Raw genomic sequence first — 21260 nt, 5'->3', positions numbered from 1 at the left:
AAAAACGTAAACACCGCTGTAATTTCAAAATAAAAGTCTGACCTCTGGAGGAAAGTACTGAACTGTACCAAGAAAGTTTTAACTGTTTTTATTATAACAATGGAAAACATTATTATTATTATTATTATGATTATTATTATTATTATTATTATTATTATTATTATTATTATTATTATTGTTATTATTGTTGTTGTTCTTGTTGTTGTTGTTGTTGTGGTTATATACAGTGGCATTGTTACTTTACGTTACAAAAATATCCCCTTTTAGAGTGTTATATTATTTCATATTGTATTATAATATCATTGATGTTGAATTAACATGTTAGCATCATTTTGATGTTAATTCATAATCTATTAAGTTGCAGATAAATGTAGGAGTGAAAAATATATCTCCCTATGAAATGTATATAAGTTAAAAGCTGCATAAAATATTTTTGTTTATTACTGTACACACCACAGTTAATAGATGAATAAGAATGTTTTGATGTTTTAATTGTTGATGTTTTAAATATAAAATTTAAAAAATGTCCATATGTACCTTTTTGTTATCTCTGATTTTTAAAATTCAAAGGACCATTAGGACCATTACCAAGTACTTAGATGACCATCACATAATTATTGTTACACAAGACAAATTCAGAAAACAAATTTATTGATATTAGCAAAAATACAAAATATTCTGTGGATCTGTAGCAAGGTCGGGGTCATTTTACTTTCACTCCAGAAACAAATTCTATTAAGAATAAATGTACTTTTCAAAACATGTGAACACATATGAATTTTCTGCAAAGCTCCTGCATCAATTATATTCAAGTATTGTAATAGAAATCAGATTGAACTGCGATACAAACAGCACAAGAAAGTATTATTTTATCTACTAGAAACAAATTGTTTTTTTTTACTAGCAAACAAGTATTTCAGTATAAATTACCCCCAACTTTTGTTTTAAGCTGTTAGAGGTGGTAGGCTGATAAGGCTGGTGTAAAGATTTCCACCCAATACAAACAAAAGTGACAGTTTTAATCACCATTTAAATTCAAGAAAATACTTCATAAACATGCCTATGTACATTATAAAAAAGCAGTATAAAGTTTCATTGCATACAATAGCTTGAAAATTATTCCAAAATACATGAACTTAATAACTACAACTGGTAACTAAATGACTAAAAACTGAATAGAGTTGGAGTGTTTCAGCGTGGATCCAGGTCTCACATGATTGGACAGTTCTCCATTCTGGATCCAGACTGAGAAGAAAACATGACAAAAGGTTATTATCATTACACACAAATCATCAAAACAAAGACACCCTGATCTATAAATGCAGAGAAACAGTTCTCACCTTGCGAGGAGTGCTGGTGCTGAACACGTAGGAGTGCGGCAGTAAACCCTCGGAGATCCCTCCGCTGCGGAAGGAGCGGGAGGCTGAGGTCACGGAGCAGTTGCTGGATTTGTCTGAGGGAAGTCCACATGAGCCGCAGACCACCGTCCGGCTCCGCAGGTTGTACTCACTGTCTCCACAGGTGCTGTGAGCCACCTGTGAAGACAAAGACACGGATTAGGTATTAATACTAATCTGTTCTCATGTTTTTTTTGTGATCTTATGGTGACAAATGTCCCAAAAGAGGTAGAGAGGATTGTTTTATTTTGCACACAGGGATGTTTTCAGGACAGTGATGAGTAATTAGGCAGCTGGTAAATGTTGCTAACTGCTTCTTGGCCTGCATTCAGAATATTATCAAAAAAATTCTCACCATGTCGTCATCTTCTTCTTCAAACTGTGTGCGTGTGACCTTCCTCATTGCCATCTCCTGCAGGAAAAAGAATTACAGAGTTGATTTTTGCACATTTCTCACACTTTAAAGATCAGTGCATTGTGGCCATAATAACACACAGCCTAGTACTTCAAGCTTAAATAAATTCCTATACGTTTGACTAATACATTTAAAATACCTCTCCGTTGGCGCTGATCAGGGTGGTCTGGAACAGATCTCCGGTGCCCCAAGAAGGCTGAGTCTTCCACACCAGGTCAGAGGGAGGATTGTGGGTCCCTCCAGCGCCAGAGGCCCAGATCTGTCAGCCACAGCAAAGGTACAGGAAGGTAAAATATCTGCAACAGAGTTCATCATTCTGCTGATTTTGTGATTCTGCCGAGTGAAAGTGTTTCTTACCGTGACCCTCTGGCCAGCCTTCAAGGTGAATTTCACTGGAAATTTGAAGATGATTGCACTGCCAGATCCCACCTGCCGCTTCACCTGCCAGTTCCCCAGATTCTGATCCTGGTAGGTATGAAACAGCAATATTATTATATTAAAACAACAACTTTGTTTTAAAATAATAATAATAATAATAATAATAATAATAATAATAATAATAATAATAATAATAATAATAATAATAATAATGATAATGATAATAATAATAATATTATAATATAATGGTTTTCTTTGCTGACTTCAGCCTTTATATATTTAAGTATACATATATATATATATATATATATACACACATACACATACACATATGTATGTGTTTGTGTATATATATATATATATATATATATATATACATACACATATACATACACATACACAGACAGATAGATAGACACATAGATAGATAGATAGAGAGATAATACAATCATTATACAGCACACGGATACCATAACTCTGGAAATAAGTTGCAGACAGGCCAGAGGTGGAAAACAAAAAAAAACAAACAGAAATATCAAAGAAATATTATGGTGTCAAATCCTCCAAGTAATATTCTAAAAGTAAAATTCAGCTTCCAATAATAATGTCAGAAAAATTGTAGCCAAAACAGCAAATTGTTTCCAAGACTATCAAAGAAAGTCTCTGATAAAAGTTTCTTACTCTACATCTTCTTCATCTTCTCACCTCATCTGCTTTGTTGCTGAGTCTGACGTATTTCCCGTCCAGGTCCACCTCGTCCACAGTGACCCGTCCGCTGGCTGAGGCCTGCTGGGTGATGCGAGTGCGGGCCACAGCTCCTCCTGCGATGCTCGAGGCCTCGCTGTCAGTGTCGTTGGGGCGACGCCTCTTGGCAGGAGAGCTGTGAGCGCTGTAGTGGTGGACTGATCGAGAGTGAGCTCCTGAGGTGGAGGAGCGACTTCCTGTGACTTTGGTGGGCGGGGGGCTGGGGGAGAGGCGCAGCCTGCGGGGACAAACATGATGATGTTCATTAACAAATTATTAAAACTCTTGTTTTATTTATTTAACGTCATTGCGCGTGCTGACACACCTCTGCTCCTCTCCCTCCAGCAGCTTCCTGTAAGCGCAGATCTCCATGTCCAGAGCCAGCTTAACATCCAGGAGCTCCTGGTACTCGTCCAGCTGCTGCTGCATTTGCTGCCTCATCTCAGCCATTTCTCTGTCTTTCTCCCCGAGCAGGCGACGGGTGGTGTCCCGCTCCCGAGACAGGGCGTCCTCCAGGTCCCTTAACTTTGCCTCGCGGGCCGCCAGCTGGATCAGACAGAAGAATCACAGTTATTATCAGATCAAAAATATACAAGATTTAAAGTCACTTTATTCGTCTCTAGGGAACATTTGTCTTGGACATAAAGGTTGGCACACAAAAACAAAGAAAGGCCAACTCCAAAGGCCAAAAATTGATGCAACAAGAGCACAACTAAACTTTTAATTCATTGAACTTCATATAGAGTAGACATTTTGTAAATTCTAACTTCTGTGATTGTGGATCGTGTGTTTTGAATTTTGAAAACATACATTTAAGTGAGTTTTTGTTTTTGCTTTAAAATGAGGGAAGCATCATTTAATGCCTCTTTTGCTATAAATCTTAAAAGGCACATGTTCATAATGATGCAAAAGTCATGATAAGAACCCTAAATGTGAGCGGTGAGTGCTCCTCATTTCAGATCACCTGTTTCTGCAGCTGGCTGAGCTGAGTGGACGTGGACTCCAGGCGGATTCGTGTCTGCTGGAGCTCCTCGTGTGCCGCTCCAACCAGGTGGCTGCTCCTGTCCGCTGACTGACGGGCATTTTCCAGCTGACAGAAAGAAACAACAATGTTGTAAATTAATAAAATCAAAATTTTCAAATAACTCTACAGCCTGAATCTCATTTCACTACATTAGTACAGATTTGTGAAACTATATGGCTGCTCAAAAACAAAAACTATCCTTCCAAAACAGTTTGATACATTACTATTTTTTTGAAGTTCTGGTTATTTATTCATGTTACTGATATTTTATTTTCCACTTGAAGACCAAGAGTTTGAGGTTCTTTACTGTTATAAAATTGATAGTGTACCTTAGAGTTGTAGGTCTTCTCAATCTCCTCTTTGTACATTTTAAACTGCAGTTCGTGCTGGTTACGCATGTCTATCAGCGCCTCGGCCAACTTGCTTTCAAAGTCCTGCTGGTGACCGTTGTCCAACTCAACCATTCGAGACTCATGACGCCGCTTTGTCTCCCGCAGTTCCTGTGAGAAAATTACAAAATAATTTTCACTCTCGACTACAAATACATGTTTTTTAACTAATATGTGAACTTTTTTCTGACCTCAGAGTGAAGGTTCTTCTGAAACTCCAGCTCTTCTTTGAGGGTCTGGATGCGATTCTCTCCGTCCACCCTCCTCAGCATCTCATCCTGCAGCTGCTTCTTGGCATCGGCCATACCAGTGTCCAGCTAAGAGAGCACAACAGGAGCTGAATATTAGTACAAAGAAATATTCAAACATTCACATAAACAGGCAGCAGAGAGCCGAAATATGCAGTAAATACAGCTGGATGGCAGAACAGTAGAGAGACTGTTCTTTAAAGGTCTCATATAACACTCATTTTCAGTTTTATACTTATATTTTAGGTTTCTACTATAACATGTTTAGATGCTTTAACGTTTAAAAAACACTTTATTTTTCCCATACTGTTACCTGAATGTACCTGTATTCACCCTCTGTCTAAAAAACTTCATTTTAGCGCCTGTCTCTTTAAGGCCCCCCTCCTGAAACAGCCCAGCCTGCACTGATTGGTCAGTGTTTCCAGGTCTTCCACAGCTGCAGTGTTTCTGCACCGTCACTGCAGCCAGGAAATGACTGTAACGGCACTGTAGCGGCACATTCAGCCTTTATATAGTATATCTGTGACATCAGAAAACTTCACCAAAGTCCTATCTTCTTTTAAATCACTTCTTAAAAACAATTTTTTTATAGACGTGCTTTTATGTGATGTCATCTTGTAATTTGTCATTTATTTTTTTAGTTTGTCTTTAAATCATATCTTTTAACTCTGTTTCTGTATTTTTCTGACATGTTTCCGCCTCTAATCTCCCGTCTAATTGTGCCTTAACTCTTGTCTGACCTTTGTTTCGGCATTATTGACTAACTTTAATTGCTTAATTAACTCTGGCTTTGTTTTGCTTCTCAAAGCAGATTGAAAACTTCATTTTTGAAGGTGCTATATAAATTAAGTAATTATTATTATTATTATTATTATTATTATTATTATTGTTGTTGTTGTTGTTGTTGTTGTTGTTGTTGTTGTTGTTGTTATTATTATTATTATTATTATTATTATTATTATTATTATTATTATTATTATTATTGTAGAAAGGCTGAAGTCAGCAAAGGGAACCAGCTGAATAGTATACACTATTTAATTTATTTTGACATTTATCATTTCAAAGTGGAAAACACAGAGGAGCTAGAGGGACAAACTAAGTGTTGGTGAGCTTGTGGGATAACTGCAGAAAGATTGACCCCAGATGTGTTTCCACAGAGCTATAAATTGAGCGTGGGTTTGAGTTTACCTTGGCAACCTGCGCCTTCAGGTCCCTGTTTTCCACCTCGAGGTTACGCTTTTCTCCCAGAGCCGTCGTCAAGGATGCATCCTTTGAGTTCAGCAGAGCCTCCAGGTCTTTGAGCCTCGCCATTGCTGCAACCAAGTCTGCCTCCTTTTTGGTGTTTCTGCAAAGTGAAAAGGAGTCAATAGATAGATAGATAGATAGATAGATAGATAGATAGATAGATAGATAGATAGATAGATAGATAGATAGATAGATACTTTATTAATCCTAAAAAAACATACATAAAAACCCCAAGAATGAAAGAGACACTGAATCAGTACTGAAGTGCAGGATAAAAAACGTGGTGTTTGTGATAAAATAAATTAATCATAATAAATATATTTTTGTTTAAAATGTACAGTGTTTGCAACCTGAGTTAACAAATAAAAGTGCAAACAGAGCCCCTGTAATTGTTAAATAAACAAATAAATGAATAAGTCTGTTTGTGCATCACGTGCACATCAGGCCTCATAGTCCTCCTCAGTCCTCACTCGTCCCCCCTCCCTCCAAAAGTAGAGATGTTGAGTGGAAATCCCGTTTATTCTGCTTTGTAACTTAAGACCAAAGTGGAAAGAGAGTAAGTAAAGTTTCCTTTACGCAGTTTAATGAAACAAATACGAGCTATTTTTGAATGAGGATGTAGACAGAGACGGGAAAGACCCCTGGTGCATATGAGTCATAGTCCACAGCGATCCACATCCAATCCCATGTATGCAGTAGCCACAAACCACAGCCCTTGGTGTTTAGCTGAGACGCTGCCATGGCAACGGCTTGGCTTTGCCAAACACACATCGGCCGTCATCTCAATATTTATGGAAAAATAATGGAGGCAACCGTGGAGCCCTCCAAACACTGCCACGTATTGTGCGCATAATGATTACTTTGGTGAAGGAGGAGAAACTTGGGGAAAGAGTTAGTCATCAGGCTCTGGATGTGGCAGCACAGGAAGGAGTCGGAGAAGAAGTCCGACGTCAAACTGCAGTGAGCAATGAGGAGGGTATGTTACAGCCAGGGAGTGGCCCCGGCAGCAGGGCAGCGCTGCTGCAGAGTGTCAGCAAAAAGCATCAGCTAAGAAAAACTAATGAGTGGCTGTGTTTTGCTGCTGTAGATCATGTGGAGAAAAGTTTTAGATATTAACACTACAGTCAACACTCTTATTCATGCTTTAACTGAGAAAGATTTGGTCGAAAATAGGGATTTCAGAGGCCTCAAGGCAGCCGTTTCCTCTCATGATCATCATATGAAGAAAATATCTGGTTCAGATGGGTCTTTTTACTTTGATAAAAGCTTGAATCTTGGAAAAGACACAACTGATTACACAGATTCGGGTCAGGCAGTGACCTCAGGGGCTGGAAAATGAAGCTAACTTGCAAGAGCCAAAAACTGCAGTTCCTCTGTCGGCCACCTGAGGCCGGCTTTCAAAGTTGACGCCCATGTTAAAATGCCTGACTCTACAACAGAAATAAACAAAAAATAGTTTTGGTCTCTATTACTAATTTTAACATTCATGACAGCTATACAAGGGGGGAATTTTTACATAACTCACTTGTTTACATTTTATTAATGTTACGAATGTTTAAGGGCGGGGCCACTTGAGACACAGGCTGTCACAACAGTGTGAGTCAGACCCACCCCTCACTCCTCCAAGGCTCCACCCTCTCATCCATATATGGTCACTTCTGCCCCAACCCCCAAAAAAAGATGGCGACGACCAAAACGTAGAACTCAAGGCTTCAAACATGAAACTACAAACACATGGGTGTCAAGACCATACTAACTGAGACCAAGACTTGACCAAGACCTGAGTGCACTGACTCTGAGACAAGACCAAGACTTTAAGGGGCCGAGACCGAGTCAAGACCAATGTTAAGTTAACAATTAAATTTGCTGTGGTCTCAATCAGTCTCGATTAAAAATCCAGAGTCCGCTATGTCGGAGACCGAGACAAGACCTAGTCAAAATGCGTTCAATTCCTAGACGAGACCAATACCTTCGAAAAGTGATCTCGTGACCAAGACGATCTCGATCTCTACAGCACTTCAACACTAGAGGCTTTCTATTATTTTATATAGTGTATGATTTGGCTCTGATATGTGTTCCCCTATAAGAGCTGAAATAATTGTTATTTGATGTCTGCAGTTATATTATAGACTAGGTTACTTTAGATCAACACTGAGACCACAAGTGCTGATTATAGGATGACACTAAATGCCAAAACAGTGCTGTAACAATAGAACAAGTGGAAATGAGTCATAAGGGCCACAAACTGACTCAGTGGTTACACGGCGATATATATCTTATGTTAGCCAATATCAGCCACCATGAGTTACTGGTCATAACAAACCACGTGAGACTGCAACAGCAAAGGACTGAGTGCTGATTAAAGGTGCATTTCGTGCGTATAAAGTCATCTTTTCATTTGTAGAAGAAATATTGTGTTGTTTCGTCTTTTTAAAGTTACATAGTCTTGCTTTAATTGTAAAGAAACAAAATCTCATAAACACACTGGGTGCTTTTAAGGAATTCAGGGCCTCTAATGTGCTGAGAAATCCCTAAAGACAGCCCCCACTCCACCTTTATCAATGTAATTTATCACTGTTAATCTGCAAAAAAAATGCCTCTCCACACACATGCATACATACACAAAAACAACATATTAAGTGCTGTCAGATTTAGATGTGGATCAGAGTGATGTGCTGCAGCCCACCTCGCTTTCAGGTCCTTGTAGTCCTCTCGCAGCTTGCCCAGCTCCAGCTGCAGACGGGCTCGCTCTTTGGCCACAGAGTCCAGAGTCTGACGGGCATCAGCCAGCTCGCTCTCATAAGCAGCTTTCAGACCCGTCAGCTCCCGGCTGACCTCTGTCTCTGACTCAGTGATGCGTAGACGCAGGCCGGCGTTCTCGTTCTCCAGAGAACGCACCTTGTCAATGTAGATGGCCAGCCGGTCATTGAGGTTGGACAGGTCCTCCTTCTCCTGGAGACGGGTGATGCGGTTGGGGGAAAGCGGGGTGTTGGCACCGCGGGGAGTGTTTTTGGGTGTCGCCATTATATATCTATTCATAGAAACGGAAATGATTATCAACTTTATTATTCTGAAAGATATTTTTTAACTTTAACTAAAAATATGCCTTTGTCACAACTGATATTAATATAATCCATCAAATAATGATGAAAACATGCCAAGTTTATACATAAAAGTAGATTTTTACTTTTACCAAAAAAGTATGGATCTGTGAACGTGCATACCAGTTTAAAAAAAGTTATAACTGCATGTTCAGAATTAAAAAGAAAACATAATTTCTTGTAAACTTCCAACTCTTTCATGAGCGATTACATAAAATAAACAAAAGATAAAGAGCACAAGTGATAAAAAGACATGGGAGGGGTCGACTCCACCCAAGAATCAAAGCAGTGTCCTGCACAAAAGATGCCAACTTTAACGAGCACATTTACCTTTTTAAAGCTGCTCAGAAGAAAGAGAAAACTCTGCTGCGAGGATATTCGTAGACTTTTCTGTTAATTTTCGTTGTTTTCTTGAGATCAGAGAGTTCCTCTAAGTTCTCCAACAATGTTCAGTGTGTTAGTGCGCCGTCTGCAAGTCCATCTGTGGGTGCCCATATAGGAAAGAATGAGATGGGAGGAGAGAGGCTGGCCTCAAGTTTGGCACTTGTTAGCTGGCTGTCGCTCTCTCTCTGTCTCTCTCTCTGTCTCTCTCTCTGTCTGTCTCTCTGTCTCTCTCTCCGTCTCTCTCCCACTGTAATGGGTGTGCGATCTGAATGAATGAGTCACCCTCCGCTCAAAGAAACGCACATTGCCATGTGATACAGAGAAGGGATCATTTTAAGCAGCTCTACTGTCTGACAGTCGAGTTCTTCTCATTTACAGTGTTTGACTCAAACTGCACAGTTTTTACTTTTCTATAAAGTTACAATGAACGCGTTATATCAGAGGTTTTAGATTTTTTAACCCTAAAACACAAAACTGTAGTTTTCAGAGTCTGAAGCATCTTTTTGTGCATGCTGATTCTGAACGAACTACTCTGAATTTCTTCCTTAATCTTCAGCTAAAATGTCTAAAAACTTTCCTATCTCAGCAAAACTAAATGAAATTGTTGAAATGGGAAAGTTTTGATTAATATTGAAGATATACAATTAAAATAATTTTTAATTCTTTGAAAAAAGAATTTTAAAAATCCATTTAAACCTAATTGGCTAATTATTACAAAACACAAAGGTCAAGCTGAATTTCGGGGGGATTTGTATGAAATTATGTACAAGATACCGAGAAAACATATTTCCATTTGATGGCATGGTGCGACTGTACAAACATGGGCTCTTGAGTATTTCACTCAGTGTAAACATCACACACTGTGGGTTCAAGGACAAAATGTGTCGTGTGTGATAATGTCAGAACATGTCAAATAATGTTTCTTTTCCAACCTTGAAGCCACTTAATGGATAATGAAAGTGGGAAACTGGGTGTTAAATGGTAAATTCAGGGTTCAATTATCTTTTTAAACATGAAATTCAAGGACTTTCCAGACCCTTTTCCTCAGAAACACTCAGTGTTTCTGAGGAAAACAGAGAAATGCTTGAATGTGTGAACACTTCGATGCTGTTTAGGTGGAGGCAGGTGGTGTGTTAGACAAAGACAAAACTGCAGGAGACAAACATGCAGACATAAATACGGCCAAAATTCAAGCAGTTACAATGAGACGTGTATTTATGTCTAATATCAAAACCACATGTCCATCAGATCAGCTGATCTAGTGGTTTTCCTTTAAAGGCTGATGTTAACAAGGACTTTAACTATTTGTTTGACAGTTTAAAAGATACTTAATTATCACGAGGCCATGTCTATGAACAACATAAATTATGAATCAAAATATGCTGCTGAATATGTCGGACCCTGCTGTTGTCACTGTGAAGGTTTTTGAGGGTCGATGTGGACACGAGTTATGAGACGAAAGTACTCTGTATTTTACCAGAAAAAAAAGCAAAAATGAGTGAGAAATAAACAGGATTCTTCAACTGATTTATTTTTCTCTCTTTCTTATTATTTTAATCATCTTGTGGCCCCCTAACATTCAACACTCTTGGACCTTTTCACGTTTTTTTGTTTTACACCACTCGCACATGAGATGCACATGAATGGAGGCTTCGTCAGTCCTCTACCAGAAAATTCTGAGCGTCAGCACTTAATTTTCTGCATTGTTTATGCACCAACTTGTGCCATTACTGCATCAAATTATGGTGTAAATCTAAATGTCTTTAATTTCATTAAAATACATCTTCTGCTACTTTCATGTTTTTATGTTTTGGGGTGGGGGAAGGGGTCACATCCTATGCCACTGACAAGAGGTGAAAACTAATTTGACCCCTTGAAACCTGCTGCTCTAAATGTAACTTTCATACTTTGATGTTTAATATGCAATGGTGCCTGTTTGTTATTTTGAAAGTCAGACACTATTTCCTGCATTCTTTTGCATGTTTATGCTCCAGTTTGGGCCTCTGTGCATCAGTTTACGCCCTATATGTCTTTATTTTGTCAAAATAAAAGCCTGCTGCTACTGTTATATTTTTATAGGGGGACACAAATGCACATAATGGATGGATGCTGACTTTTATGTTTGTTTGTTTTACGAAAAAAAGATCCTTTGATGTCAAGCATCTAATATCTTTAATGCCAAAATGTGATCTAATAGTTGTACAAATATAAAACTCAAGAGTTGGACATGTTTGCTTATTCTCCATCCGCAAATCTACATTAATGTGGTGTAGTTTGACAAGATAACAGAATAATATAAAAATGTTAATGGGTTGAAGCACTGAATTAAGAAATAAGGTCAGAATCTGATGTATTTAATGTCCAGTAATGACTGCTTGGTATGACTTATGGTGCTAAACACACTGTAGTATGTTTTCACTTCTACTTTATGGGATTATTTTTAATGTGAAGTGTTTATGGGATATGTATTTGTTTTCTGATTAGTGCAAACTTTCTCTTCCACAATATTCTGGATATTGATTCTGAGTGCAGTTGTTCACCATGCAGCTCAGCAGTGTGACTGCACGCCATTAAAACTCTGACTGTCGCATAATTAAAACATACTGGAACTAATTTAGAATAAAAAAATATTTTTTGTTAATGTAATAAAACATTGGAAAGCGGTGATATTTCAATATCAGTGGCGCTTGGGACACTCGCAGCATTTTCTTCAGAGGACATCATGTCTGCTGACAGATCCAGATCGCCTCCAAACAGCTGAATTTGACGGAAAGGTTGACACTGACTGCACAAAGACAACACGGTCCCCTGCAACTGTCCTCAAACTCAACATGTCTTCTGATATTGAATTAAAAATAGTCAATAGCTGTCCGACACGACATAAAAAGGTGAATTATGAGGAGCGCGCTGTGCGTCGGTTTGTGGCACGACATGGACACCGTTTGTCATGTGGTTTGTGGGAAAACCCGTATTGGATCACTGTGGTCACCTGGGCAAAGAACCTGAAAAAAGTGACGTTGAGGAGCTGATTGTCAGTGTGTGTCTCTTGGATCAACACTGCACAGACTTATATGATTTAATGAAAAAATATAAAGTACTGTCTCAAAAATTCAAGCCAAATGGTGCGCGCGTGTTTTCACGCAGAAATAAACCGAGAATAAGCGCGATTAACCATTTTAACCACCAAAACTCTTTGCATCCTAGGAGTCACGTGAATGCTTGGTTGCAAAATCTGAAATCTTACAACGCCAGAGCCACTATTACAGTTTTAAAAAAGCACAAATTTGATCGCATAATAAAACGAAACTAGTCCACTCCGTGTCTTATTGGCCGCATGTCGCAGCCCGCAGCTTTACGCGGATAAACAGCAGCTGTGCGCCGCAGAGCAACAAAAAGGAAAAAAACCAAGGACAAAAAAGATTTCCAACCATCGACCTTAAAGGAAATTATCTTCCATCCGTGCATCCAGCAGTTCACCTAAAAAACTTTAAACCCTGCGATCGCAGCACCGGCGCCTCCGTGGAGCTGCGTAAAACCCCCGGAGTGGTTTTTTTTTTTGTTTTCCGCACAGACGCAGACGACTCCCTCCTGCTCAGCAGCGGCCTCCATTTTAGCTCCTTGCCCGGTCGCTACCTCACGTGTCCTGGACTGTCTTTCTCACATGACCCGTGTGTTTGTCCCCGTGATCAGCGCTTCCATCTCCGTAAATCAGTGTCGTTGAATATCGGCGTTTTACACCCCGCAAAAGCTTCATGGATATGCTGGAGCAGAGTCTGGACAGCTCGGCGAGGTGAGAGGCTGCTGGCCGCTTCCTGCTCAGCCATGGCTCCCTCCACGGCCTAAAACCCCTTTTCTCCTTGCAACGCAATGCTCTGTTTATAGCCTGCATGCTCCAGATACTTTTAATATTGTGCATTGTGCCGTTTTTACTCTCTGATTGACTCTGTGTGCAGCCTGCGGGCATGATGCGTTATGGCATCCATAAAGACATTTTTAGCAGAAACTGTTCGCCCTTTTGCAAATCACGAATACTATTTTATTTATTTGTCAAGAGATCCAAAATGCACAGCAGTTATATGACTATTTTTAAAGGTTGCATTTTATTGCACAATGCTGCCATTGTTTTTAGTGCAACTATTTTAGGGTTAAAATGCTTAAATCAAACTGTTATGGGCGGTGTTAAGTGTATTATATTTATTAATGAAGTTTGTCTTGCTTTGTGCAGTAAATGAAACCACCTAGACTTAAAGTTTTGATTTTCAAGTAATTGTAATTTTCCTCCTGGAAGTTGCAGAAAGCATTATTTTTGTCACGCTTACATGCTACTTATGCATCACTATATTTCTGTGTTTTGGCCATCATCTCCTCATGTGACCACCTGGAGGCGCCCTTCATCCACAACCCTTGATGACAGCTTGATCCAGATATACATTTATCATAAATAATTGACTCATTCGTATTCTCGTTTTGTTTTTAGTCACGACAAACAGGACACAGAAGAGGTGGTGCAGCTACAGGAAGGTGAGAGTCTCGTTTCTTACCATCCTAACATGTGAAACAAATCTGCTTATTTTCTGAAAATTATATCTGTGATGCAAATTAATTGAAACCTTGATTGTCACCACTTTTTGTGCTGCATGTGGACGCATTTTATAAGCATTTACACCTTTGAAACATAAGAAAACTGGTTTTATCATTCTCATAATATATATATTTAAATTTTATTTATTTAAAAAATACATTTTTTTATTTTTCACTAACATGGGGGGGAAAGGCAGTCAGCAATTTGGCATGAAATGTTCCGCAAATTACAAAATAAATAAATAAATAAATAAAAGGTGACAAGAAACTTGACAGCTAAAAAAGAGAGATAGAGAAGGAAAATCATTAGAAATTTGTCAAATATCTATGGAAAATTTTTAAAAAAACATATAATCATTACAACTATGTAATAAAGGTTGTGGAAAAATAAATGTCAATTATTGTTATATATATATATATATATATATATATATATATATATATATATATATGTAATTTTTTTTAATTTTCAGGTTATTTTCTTGCAGTGTTTTAATTTTTGGATCATTTCTTGTTAAGTTGCTCATTGCCATCTTTGCATGTTTTTGAAAGAAAAGACAATTTTGCTCAGGTTTCAAAGGGTTAATGATGTGCTTATACAAGACACATTATTATAACTGAGACATGATCTTGAGCCAATATTCTTTTAAAATCCTACTTTTGAGCCAAACGTGTGCTTGTCTGCAGAAACATATCTACTCACATCTGTTTCTCTTTGGTTCCGCCTTGATGCAGGGTCACATATTTGATCCATGTTGACCTGTGTGTTGCAGGAGAGGCGGTGGGGGCGGAGGAGCAGACTGCAGTGACCATCACCGGTGTCCCGCAGGCTGCCTTCGCAGACCACAATGTTCAGTACCAGTTCCGCACAGAGAACAGTGGAGGACAGGTGGGCATGCAGGACCAGTGTCCTGCACAAAAACATGTGTTTACGTTAGTTAGCTGAGCTTTATTTTTAGAAAGTCTCAATAAAATCAAGATATTTTTATTCTTTAAGAGAGGCAGGAACATCACAACAAGACAATTCAGTCAAACGCAAAGCAGTTATCACACACACACACACACACTCTCAGCTCTCAGGAAGTAAACATGAAAAACAAGCTGTTGCCAAACAATGCAACTCCAGTAAAACTTTCTGTTACTGAATGAATGTGTCTAATGTGACAAAAATACACGTTACAGAAATCCTTAAACACTGACTGTTGGTCATTGTACGGCCTCATTTACAAACAGCTTCAATATGTGGAGCGATCCAAACTTGACAGGCCTTCCATGCCAAATTACAGATGTTGAGCTGGTACTGGCCAGTTGTTTGATGGAGAGGTTTAGCCCAGAGTGTGGGGTGGAATGATTGCAAGTATATTTTGGAACGGTAACTAGTTTTTTTTTTTTCAGGAAATTGTTCTCAGAAGGGTTCACATTTGGGTATTTTGTAGCGACGAATTTGAATTCTTGAAATAACCACAAAATCCAAGGTGTCAAAAAAACAGATGAGACAGATGTTAACACCTGATAACCAGTTGCTCATGCTTGGAAACTTTGCAAAACACAACAAAAAGTATGTGATACAGGATAGGTGAGGGTTTTCTTTGTATTACTGGTTCAAGCACTGCAGTAGGTGCCAAAAACATTGTGCCCAAGGTGATGTTTTTGTAAAGTGCTGGTTTCATTTTGAGTAACATTCAGCTCATTCCACTGAAACCATGAAGAAGAAATACCACCAGAGTAAACGGGAGACGTTAAAAAAGAGGTGTAATGAAGCAATTTGATGGTATTTTCTATTTTTATTTTCTTTTAATTATTCATTTAAAATTGTTTTATAGTATTATTATAGTTTTTAAGATTTTTCTCAAGTCATTTCTTACCTCGCACTTATTTTATTTATTTATTTGGCAAATTTTCTGATAATTTTCTTTTACTTGGGTCATTTTGTCTTTCGTTACCTCCTTCTTATATTTTTGAAAAAAATAAACAAATAAATAAAGCCAATTTAGCCAGATTTCAAATTAATAATTTGGTTGTATTTCCCATCTGTGCTGAGCAACAGTTTTATGTGAAAGGAGTTAAAAGTCCATCCCATATAGAGGCCTCTCCCAAATATAAGCCTGTTGAGTTCAGTGGTTTAAATAATAGCTCAGGCCATTAATTGCAGTTTTACGGTTTATACAGTCCTGTATGTTGTTATACAACTGTGCTTAACACTGAGCGTCAGTAAAATTTATGTGAAATCAAGAACTCTGTTTCTTTGTCCATCTCTCTAACCAGAGACGCACTGTGGATGAGGAGCTGGCATACAGTTATGATGAAATATTCATCATTGCAGTCCTCCATAACACTCTCTGCTGTGTCCCCAGGTGACCTATCGCGTGGTTCAGGTGACAGACGATCAATTAGAAGCAACAGCCGATGCGACTGGAGCTGTCAGCGTCGTCTCCACTGCAGCGTTTGCTGGAGCCCCTCAGGCAGTGGCCCAGGTGAGCAACAAACAAGTCATTTTTGTGTAATTCATAGTGTTGTTTGCTCAGAGATAAATTAATCTGAACTGTTTAATGCCCCATAGGCAGGAATCTAGAAAAATACCCCCAAAAAATCTCAATTAGGGCTCTTTCTATTGGTTCAACACACAGCCTTACCATATTAGCTGTTTACGGTTTGAATGTCTCTAAATCCACCAGGCTGTTATCCAGAACCCTTTCAGCAACGGGGGCAGTCCTGGCGGGGATACGGTGGGAGGAGAGACCCGTTTCGCTTATTTCCCTGCCGCCACCGTCAGCGATGGAACAGCCACAGCTGTGTCCGTGCAGGCCACCGCCGACCCAACGATAGCACAGACGGGAGGTGAGAAAACAGCCGTGGCTCAAATCCTGAAGTGACGGCAGGAGAGAAAGCACAGGATTCAGTATACATGTCAACAGTTTGTTTGCTGAAACGGTTATATTTTGAAGATATTTGACTGTTTGCTTCTGATGATGATTAACAAAACACATGTTGCATGTTTTATTGTCGTTCTTTGTCTTTAATCCCATTTCTGATCAGTAAAAAAATCATCATTCATTTTTCGTCATTTTCCTCCAGGTCAGTTTTACGTGATGATGAGCCCCCCTGAGGTGCTACAGACGACGGCCCCTCGCACCATCGCACCACGCACACACACCTACACAGCGTGAGTATAACAAAATCCTTTCCCAGTGCTTCCATCCCATCCCTGAAGTTACCAAAATCACCACAACTCTCTCCTCACGTGTTTGGCCGACTTCTCACCCCTTCCCCTGTAACTTCACGGTGGATCGGATGTTCTTTACCTCTCCCTCCCTCCTTCTGTGGAATGATTAGTTTTGTCATTGTGTGTACAAATAAAGATACAAGTTTTTTTAAAAAAAATCAATTTCCATCATTTCAAACATCCAACATCTGAAAACCACACTCTGTCCTACTTACCTGCCATCCCCAGAGACCTCGGTGAAAGCGAGATGTTGCAGCATGGCAGTTCAAACTGGTGAGAAGAACTTTCACATACGCCCCCACCCCGCCCCCATCATGTGTGTGAGACAGACGTTTGGTGGCTCACTGATCGATCATTAGCACCCTGTATCCTGAGTATGTTGGCGGGTTGAGTTAACAGGCAGCTTAAGGCTTGTAAAGACTGAGTCCCGATATCAAATTTAACTTCTTTATTCAGTGGCTGAATCCCACAAACCTTTGCTCCTCGGAGGACCTGAAGGTTCAGCTATGTCTGCACCTTCTTCCCCAAGGCTAATAAAAACCAGTTAACGGTGCATTTGGGCACAAACAGCCAAAAATAATAATAATAAAAGCCGAAAACATTTTTCCAATGCATCTGAAAATTAGGCTTGATTCTAGCTCAGGTGTTACATATTTGTTTAATTCTGAAAATGTGAGAATTAATTTTTAATTTGACTTTTAAGTTTGTTTTCTGTGTCTTTGCAGGAAGGTGGAGGGTCCGCGGGCGCCCAGAGACGAGAGGCGGAGAGCACAGCACAATGAAGGTGTGTGGTTAGTGAGTGTTTGAATCCATCATGTCTGAATTTTGTCGTTCCTCGGGTTTCATAAATGCTACACAGATTGTGGCTGCATGTTGGTGTCTAAAAGTTTTCAGTTCAAAAGGGATTCATGTTAATGTTTTTCAATAGTTGTATTTCCATTTGTTTTATGTCTTTCTTTGCAGTGGAGAGAAGAAGAAGAGACAAGATTAACAACTGGATTGTCACTCTTTCAAAAATCATCCCTGACTGTAGCATAGACAGCAGAACTGGAGCGGTGAGTGCTGTGCAGAAATCTGCCCTCAGTGATAATGTCCACTTATCTTCCAAAGCCTGTATGATAGACAAAAAACAAGACATTGAAGTTTGTTAAACCCTCAGAAGGCAGGTTTCTGTTAAACCTCAAATTGCGCAAATTGAAATAGCAAATGTAAAATACACCTAAAGGAAACACGTCAATTTCGAGAAACTCCCATTTATGGCAAAAAAGTTTTTATGCTTACATGTGGTGGTATTTCATGCAATTCAAAAAAGCCATATTTCACGAACGTGTCACTGTGCCGTGTTTCACAGAGTAAAGGAGGCATCCTGTCCAAAGCATGTGACTACATCCGAGAGCTGCGTCAGAGTAACCAGCGACTGCAGGAGAGTTACAAAGAGGTGGAGCGAGTCGAGATGGACAACGAGCTGCTCAGACAACAGGTTGACTTCCAACACAAACCTGTCATTCACTCAGCCCAAATATGATCTACATGTCTAACCTTTTATGTGAAGGAAAGAAAAGAGAATTGAGATATAAGGCCTCTAAACATAAAGTCACTCTTTGAATTTGTTGAGTCATACATGTTGAGTCGCACATTAAAAATGGCAATTATTGTATTATAACCAGTAATACAAATATAAACATGTCTACTACTTTACACCACTCAAAACACACAGAAACTGTAATGTATCTAAATAAAATCAGAACCAATATTACATGTCATACACCAAAACAAATATTAGCTATTTATACTCCGTTAAAGACGTAGAAGAGTTACTGTTATTACTATTTTCTCACACACGCTGACATTTTCACGGCTGTTTTTTATTCCAGGGATGACAGCAGGTTAAAACTGAATTCACTATATTTTTTCTTTTCTGTTTATGTTTCCATGTGTCTGATAATCTTTGTTATTTTTCTAGATCGAGGAACTGAAGAATGATAATGCACTGCTTCGAGCACAGCTACAGCAGCACGGTGTAGAAGTCAATGGAGATGCAACACCGCAGTGATTTTTGGACTGAGCACACGTTACATCACAAACACAATGTCGCGTCCTCCCACCCACCTGAACAATACCAGGAAAGGAATAACAACGAGAGACAATTTCCATCTGAAATTGGACCACACAGACACACGCAGGGCTCGAGAAGAACACTGAAGGACTGCAAACGCCTCCTCCACCTCCAGCTGTTCAAGGCTCAGCGCTCTGAAGTCCGTTAACTGTGTAGCCAACTGAACCTCTCACCTCTGCTTCAAGGACCTCTACACAGCACCGCCGCGCTCGCACCAAACTTTTCTTTTTTTATTTTAAATTATAAACCTGCCGCAGAAAATTTACTTTTAATAATTTCACCTTTTTATCAAACTTTTTCTCTTACTTCTGTCTTATTTTGTTGACATTTGCTGTGTTCAAAACTACTAAATGTGACATGAATGATAGGTCCCATTTACTTTTTATTTATTAGTCTTTAAAGAATGTGTACACACAGAGAGAAAAAGAAAATTGTGAATTTACGCTTTCCCCAACAGCAAACACAACACTGCTATTAAGCATAGTTTTACTCTCAGTGGATCATATGTATATAAAGTTGTTCAATTTCTGCCTCTTTACACTGACACTCCAAGCACTCGGCAGAGCTCACAAAATTTCTGAACATAATCCACTTTCAGTAAATAGAAATAATAATAATAATGTTTTTCTGACAGTCAAAGTGAAAGCAGCTTGATAGTGCAGGCACGGAGGTTTAATTTTAGTTCAGGGCCTTAATAGAAGCCTGTTGGAGAATCTAGGTGATAACATAGCTCAGGTAATTGGGATAGTGCACTGGCAAGTGGTTCCCAAACTCTTGATAACATGAAGTCTTTACATATAGAGTTTAAATCTCTCTTGTGTCCCCTTTAGGTGCAATGTAAAGATACATATGGAGATGATTTTCAAGGTGGGAATCATTTTACACGGGCATTAAAAAATGGTTGGTTTGTATATCTGGTCACTGGTGTAATGCACTGAAATAGAGGTTATGAGAGGTCTTGGTTTGAGACCGGCCTCTGTTTGGCCCACTCGTCCTGCTGCATTTCAGTGGACGCCCGACGTGGCTTCTTTTGCAATCTTCCCTAATTCTTAAAAACTTTGGGAACCTTTGCCACTGACGGACAGTAAAACAGCTGTGGTCAGGAATGTGCTGAAGGTAGTTTGGATGCAAGTGATGATAGTTGTAACTAACCAGCTTTTGTCTACACTGAAAGTCACCACAGCATGGAAATATAACCACTGGCATGACTAATTCTGATACTACAATAAAACAGAAGTGTTTATACCTTAGTGTTGTTCATCACAGATGTCGCCTACAGTTTTTTTTTTTACTTGTTTTGTTTATCGAATTTAATTATTCTGACTTCTGTGGCCCTGCCCTGAAACCAGTAATACTCAGATTGCCTGGTGCTGCGTAAACTTCTGCCATTTTCCAAATAACGATGAATATGAGTTGATTCAAACTGGGGATTTGTGCGTAATTTTAATAAAAACAAAGTGCATATAATGCACCAAAATAGAGCTTGTTTGTCCAAAAAAAAGTGCCATGGGAGGATCCGCAGGCACCTGACAGAGGTCAGGGCCAAGGATTTTCTCAAATCCTAGAAACTCCCTGGGACTGCCACAACTGGCCCCTTGACTCCTGTCATTTTGCAAATGCGTCCACTGAGCATCGCAAGTAAAGTATTCCCACTGGTGTCATTAGGCCCCCGAAAGTTTTCTTAATAGCCCCATATCTTAATATATCCGCTATATATATTATTCAAAAAACAAGAATAGGCCTTATTATATTTTTTAAACCCAGATCTAATAATTTGTCACATACTTATACTTTAACAAATGTATTAAATTACATTCTACCACTGTGGAAATACATACATACATATCCTGCTTTTAACTATTTTTACAACTCAGGTCAATAATTTTTTTTAATGATAGCATTTGTTTTTTAATTACCAACAGCTATTAATATTTTCCTCATCACACTTTATCATTAATATGTAAAGTTTAGAAAAGCTTGGACCCCCCTAGTGTCCCTGGTTATCCACACCCCAA

The 21260-nt window shown here is 39.0% G+C and overlaps 2 protein-coding genes across 3 annotated transcripts; one reads left to right on the top strand and one right to left on the bottom strand.

The window, feature by feature from the left end:
* Positions 1-887: 887 nt before the first annotated feature.
* LOC121958080 (lamin-A-like) lies at positions 888-16679 on the bottom strand. Its single transcript, XM_042506944.2, has 15 exons — positions 16540-16679; positions 14610-14817; positions 9272-9422; positions 8527-8871; positions 5784-5940; positions 4539-4664; positions 4288-4458; positions 3899-4024; positions 3260-3480; positions 2896-3172; positions 2170-2277; positions 1952-2071; positions 1753-1809; positions 1341-1535; positions 888-1245 (listed from the first exon to the last, which is right to left on the bottom strand). Exons 4-15 carry the CDS (start codon positions 8862-8864, stop codon positions 1210-1212), a joined length of 1932 nt encoding a protein of 643 aa, XP_042362878.1. The 5' UTR covers positions 8865-8871; positions 9272-9422; positions 14610-14817; positions 16540-16679; the 3' UTR covers positions 888-1209.
* On the top strand, positions 12645-20493 carry usf2 (upstream transcription factor 2, c-fos interacting). Of its 2 annotated transcripts, XM_042506894.2 has the most exons (11): positions 12645-13115; positions 13803-13846; positions 14680-14795; positions 16261-16380; positions 16582-16744; positions 16982-17069; positions 17358-17402; positions 17855-17913; positions 18093-18184; positions 18481-18609; positions 19093-20493. In XM_042506894.2, exons 1-11 carry the CDS (start codon positions 13078-13080, stop codon positions 19180-19182), a joined length of 984 nt encoding a protein of 327 aa, XP_042362828.1. In that variant the 5' UTR covers positions 12645-13077; the 3' UTR covers positions 19183-20493. The 2 variants fall into 2 exon arrangements, with proteins under 2 accessions (XP_042362828.1, XP_042362829.1); XM_042506895.2 differs by lacking the exon at positions 17358-17402 and having other exon boundaries at positions 12911-13115.
* The last annotated feature ends 767 nt before the right edge of the window (positions 20494-21260 follow it).

This window comes from Plectropomus leopardus, chromosome 17 (assembly GCF_026936395.1).
Source record: "Plectropomus leopardus strain MGB_pleo_1.0 chromosome 17, ASM2693639v1, whole genome shotgun sequence".
NCBI classification, from domain to species: domain Eukaryota; kingdom Metazoa; phylum Chordata; class Actinopteri; order Perciformes; family Serranidae; genus Plectropomus; species Plectropomus leopardus.
The sequence above is the reverse complement of the archived record's forward strand: the minus strand, read 5'-3'. Positions and strand labels throughout refer to the sequence as shown.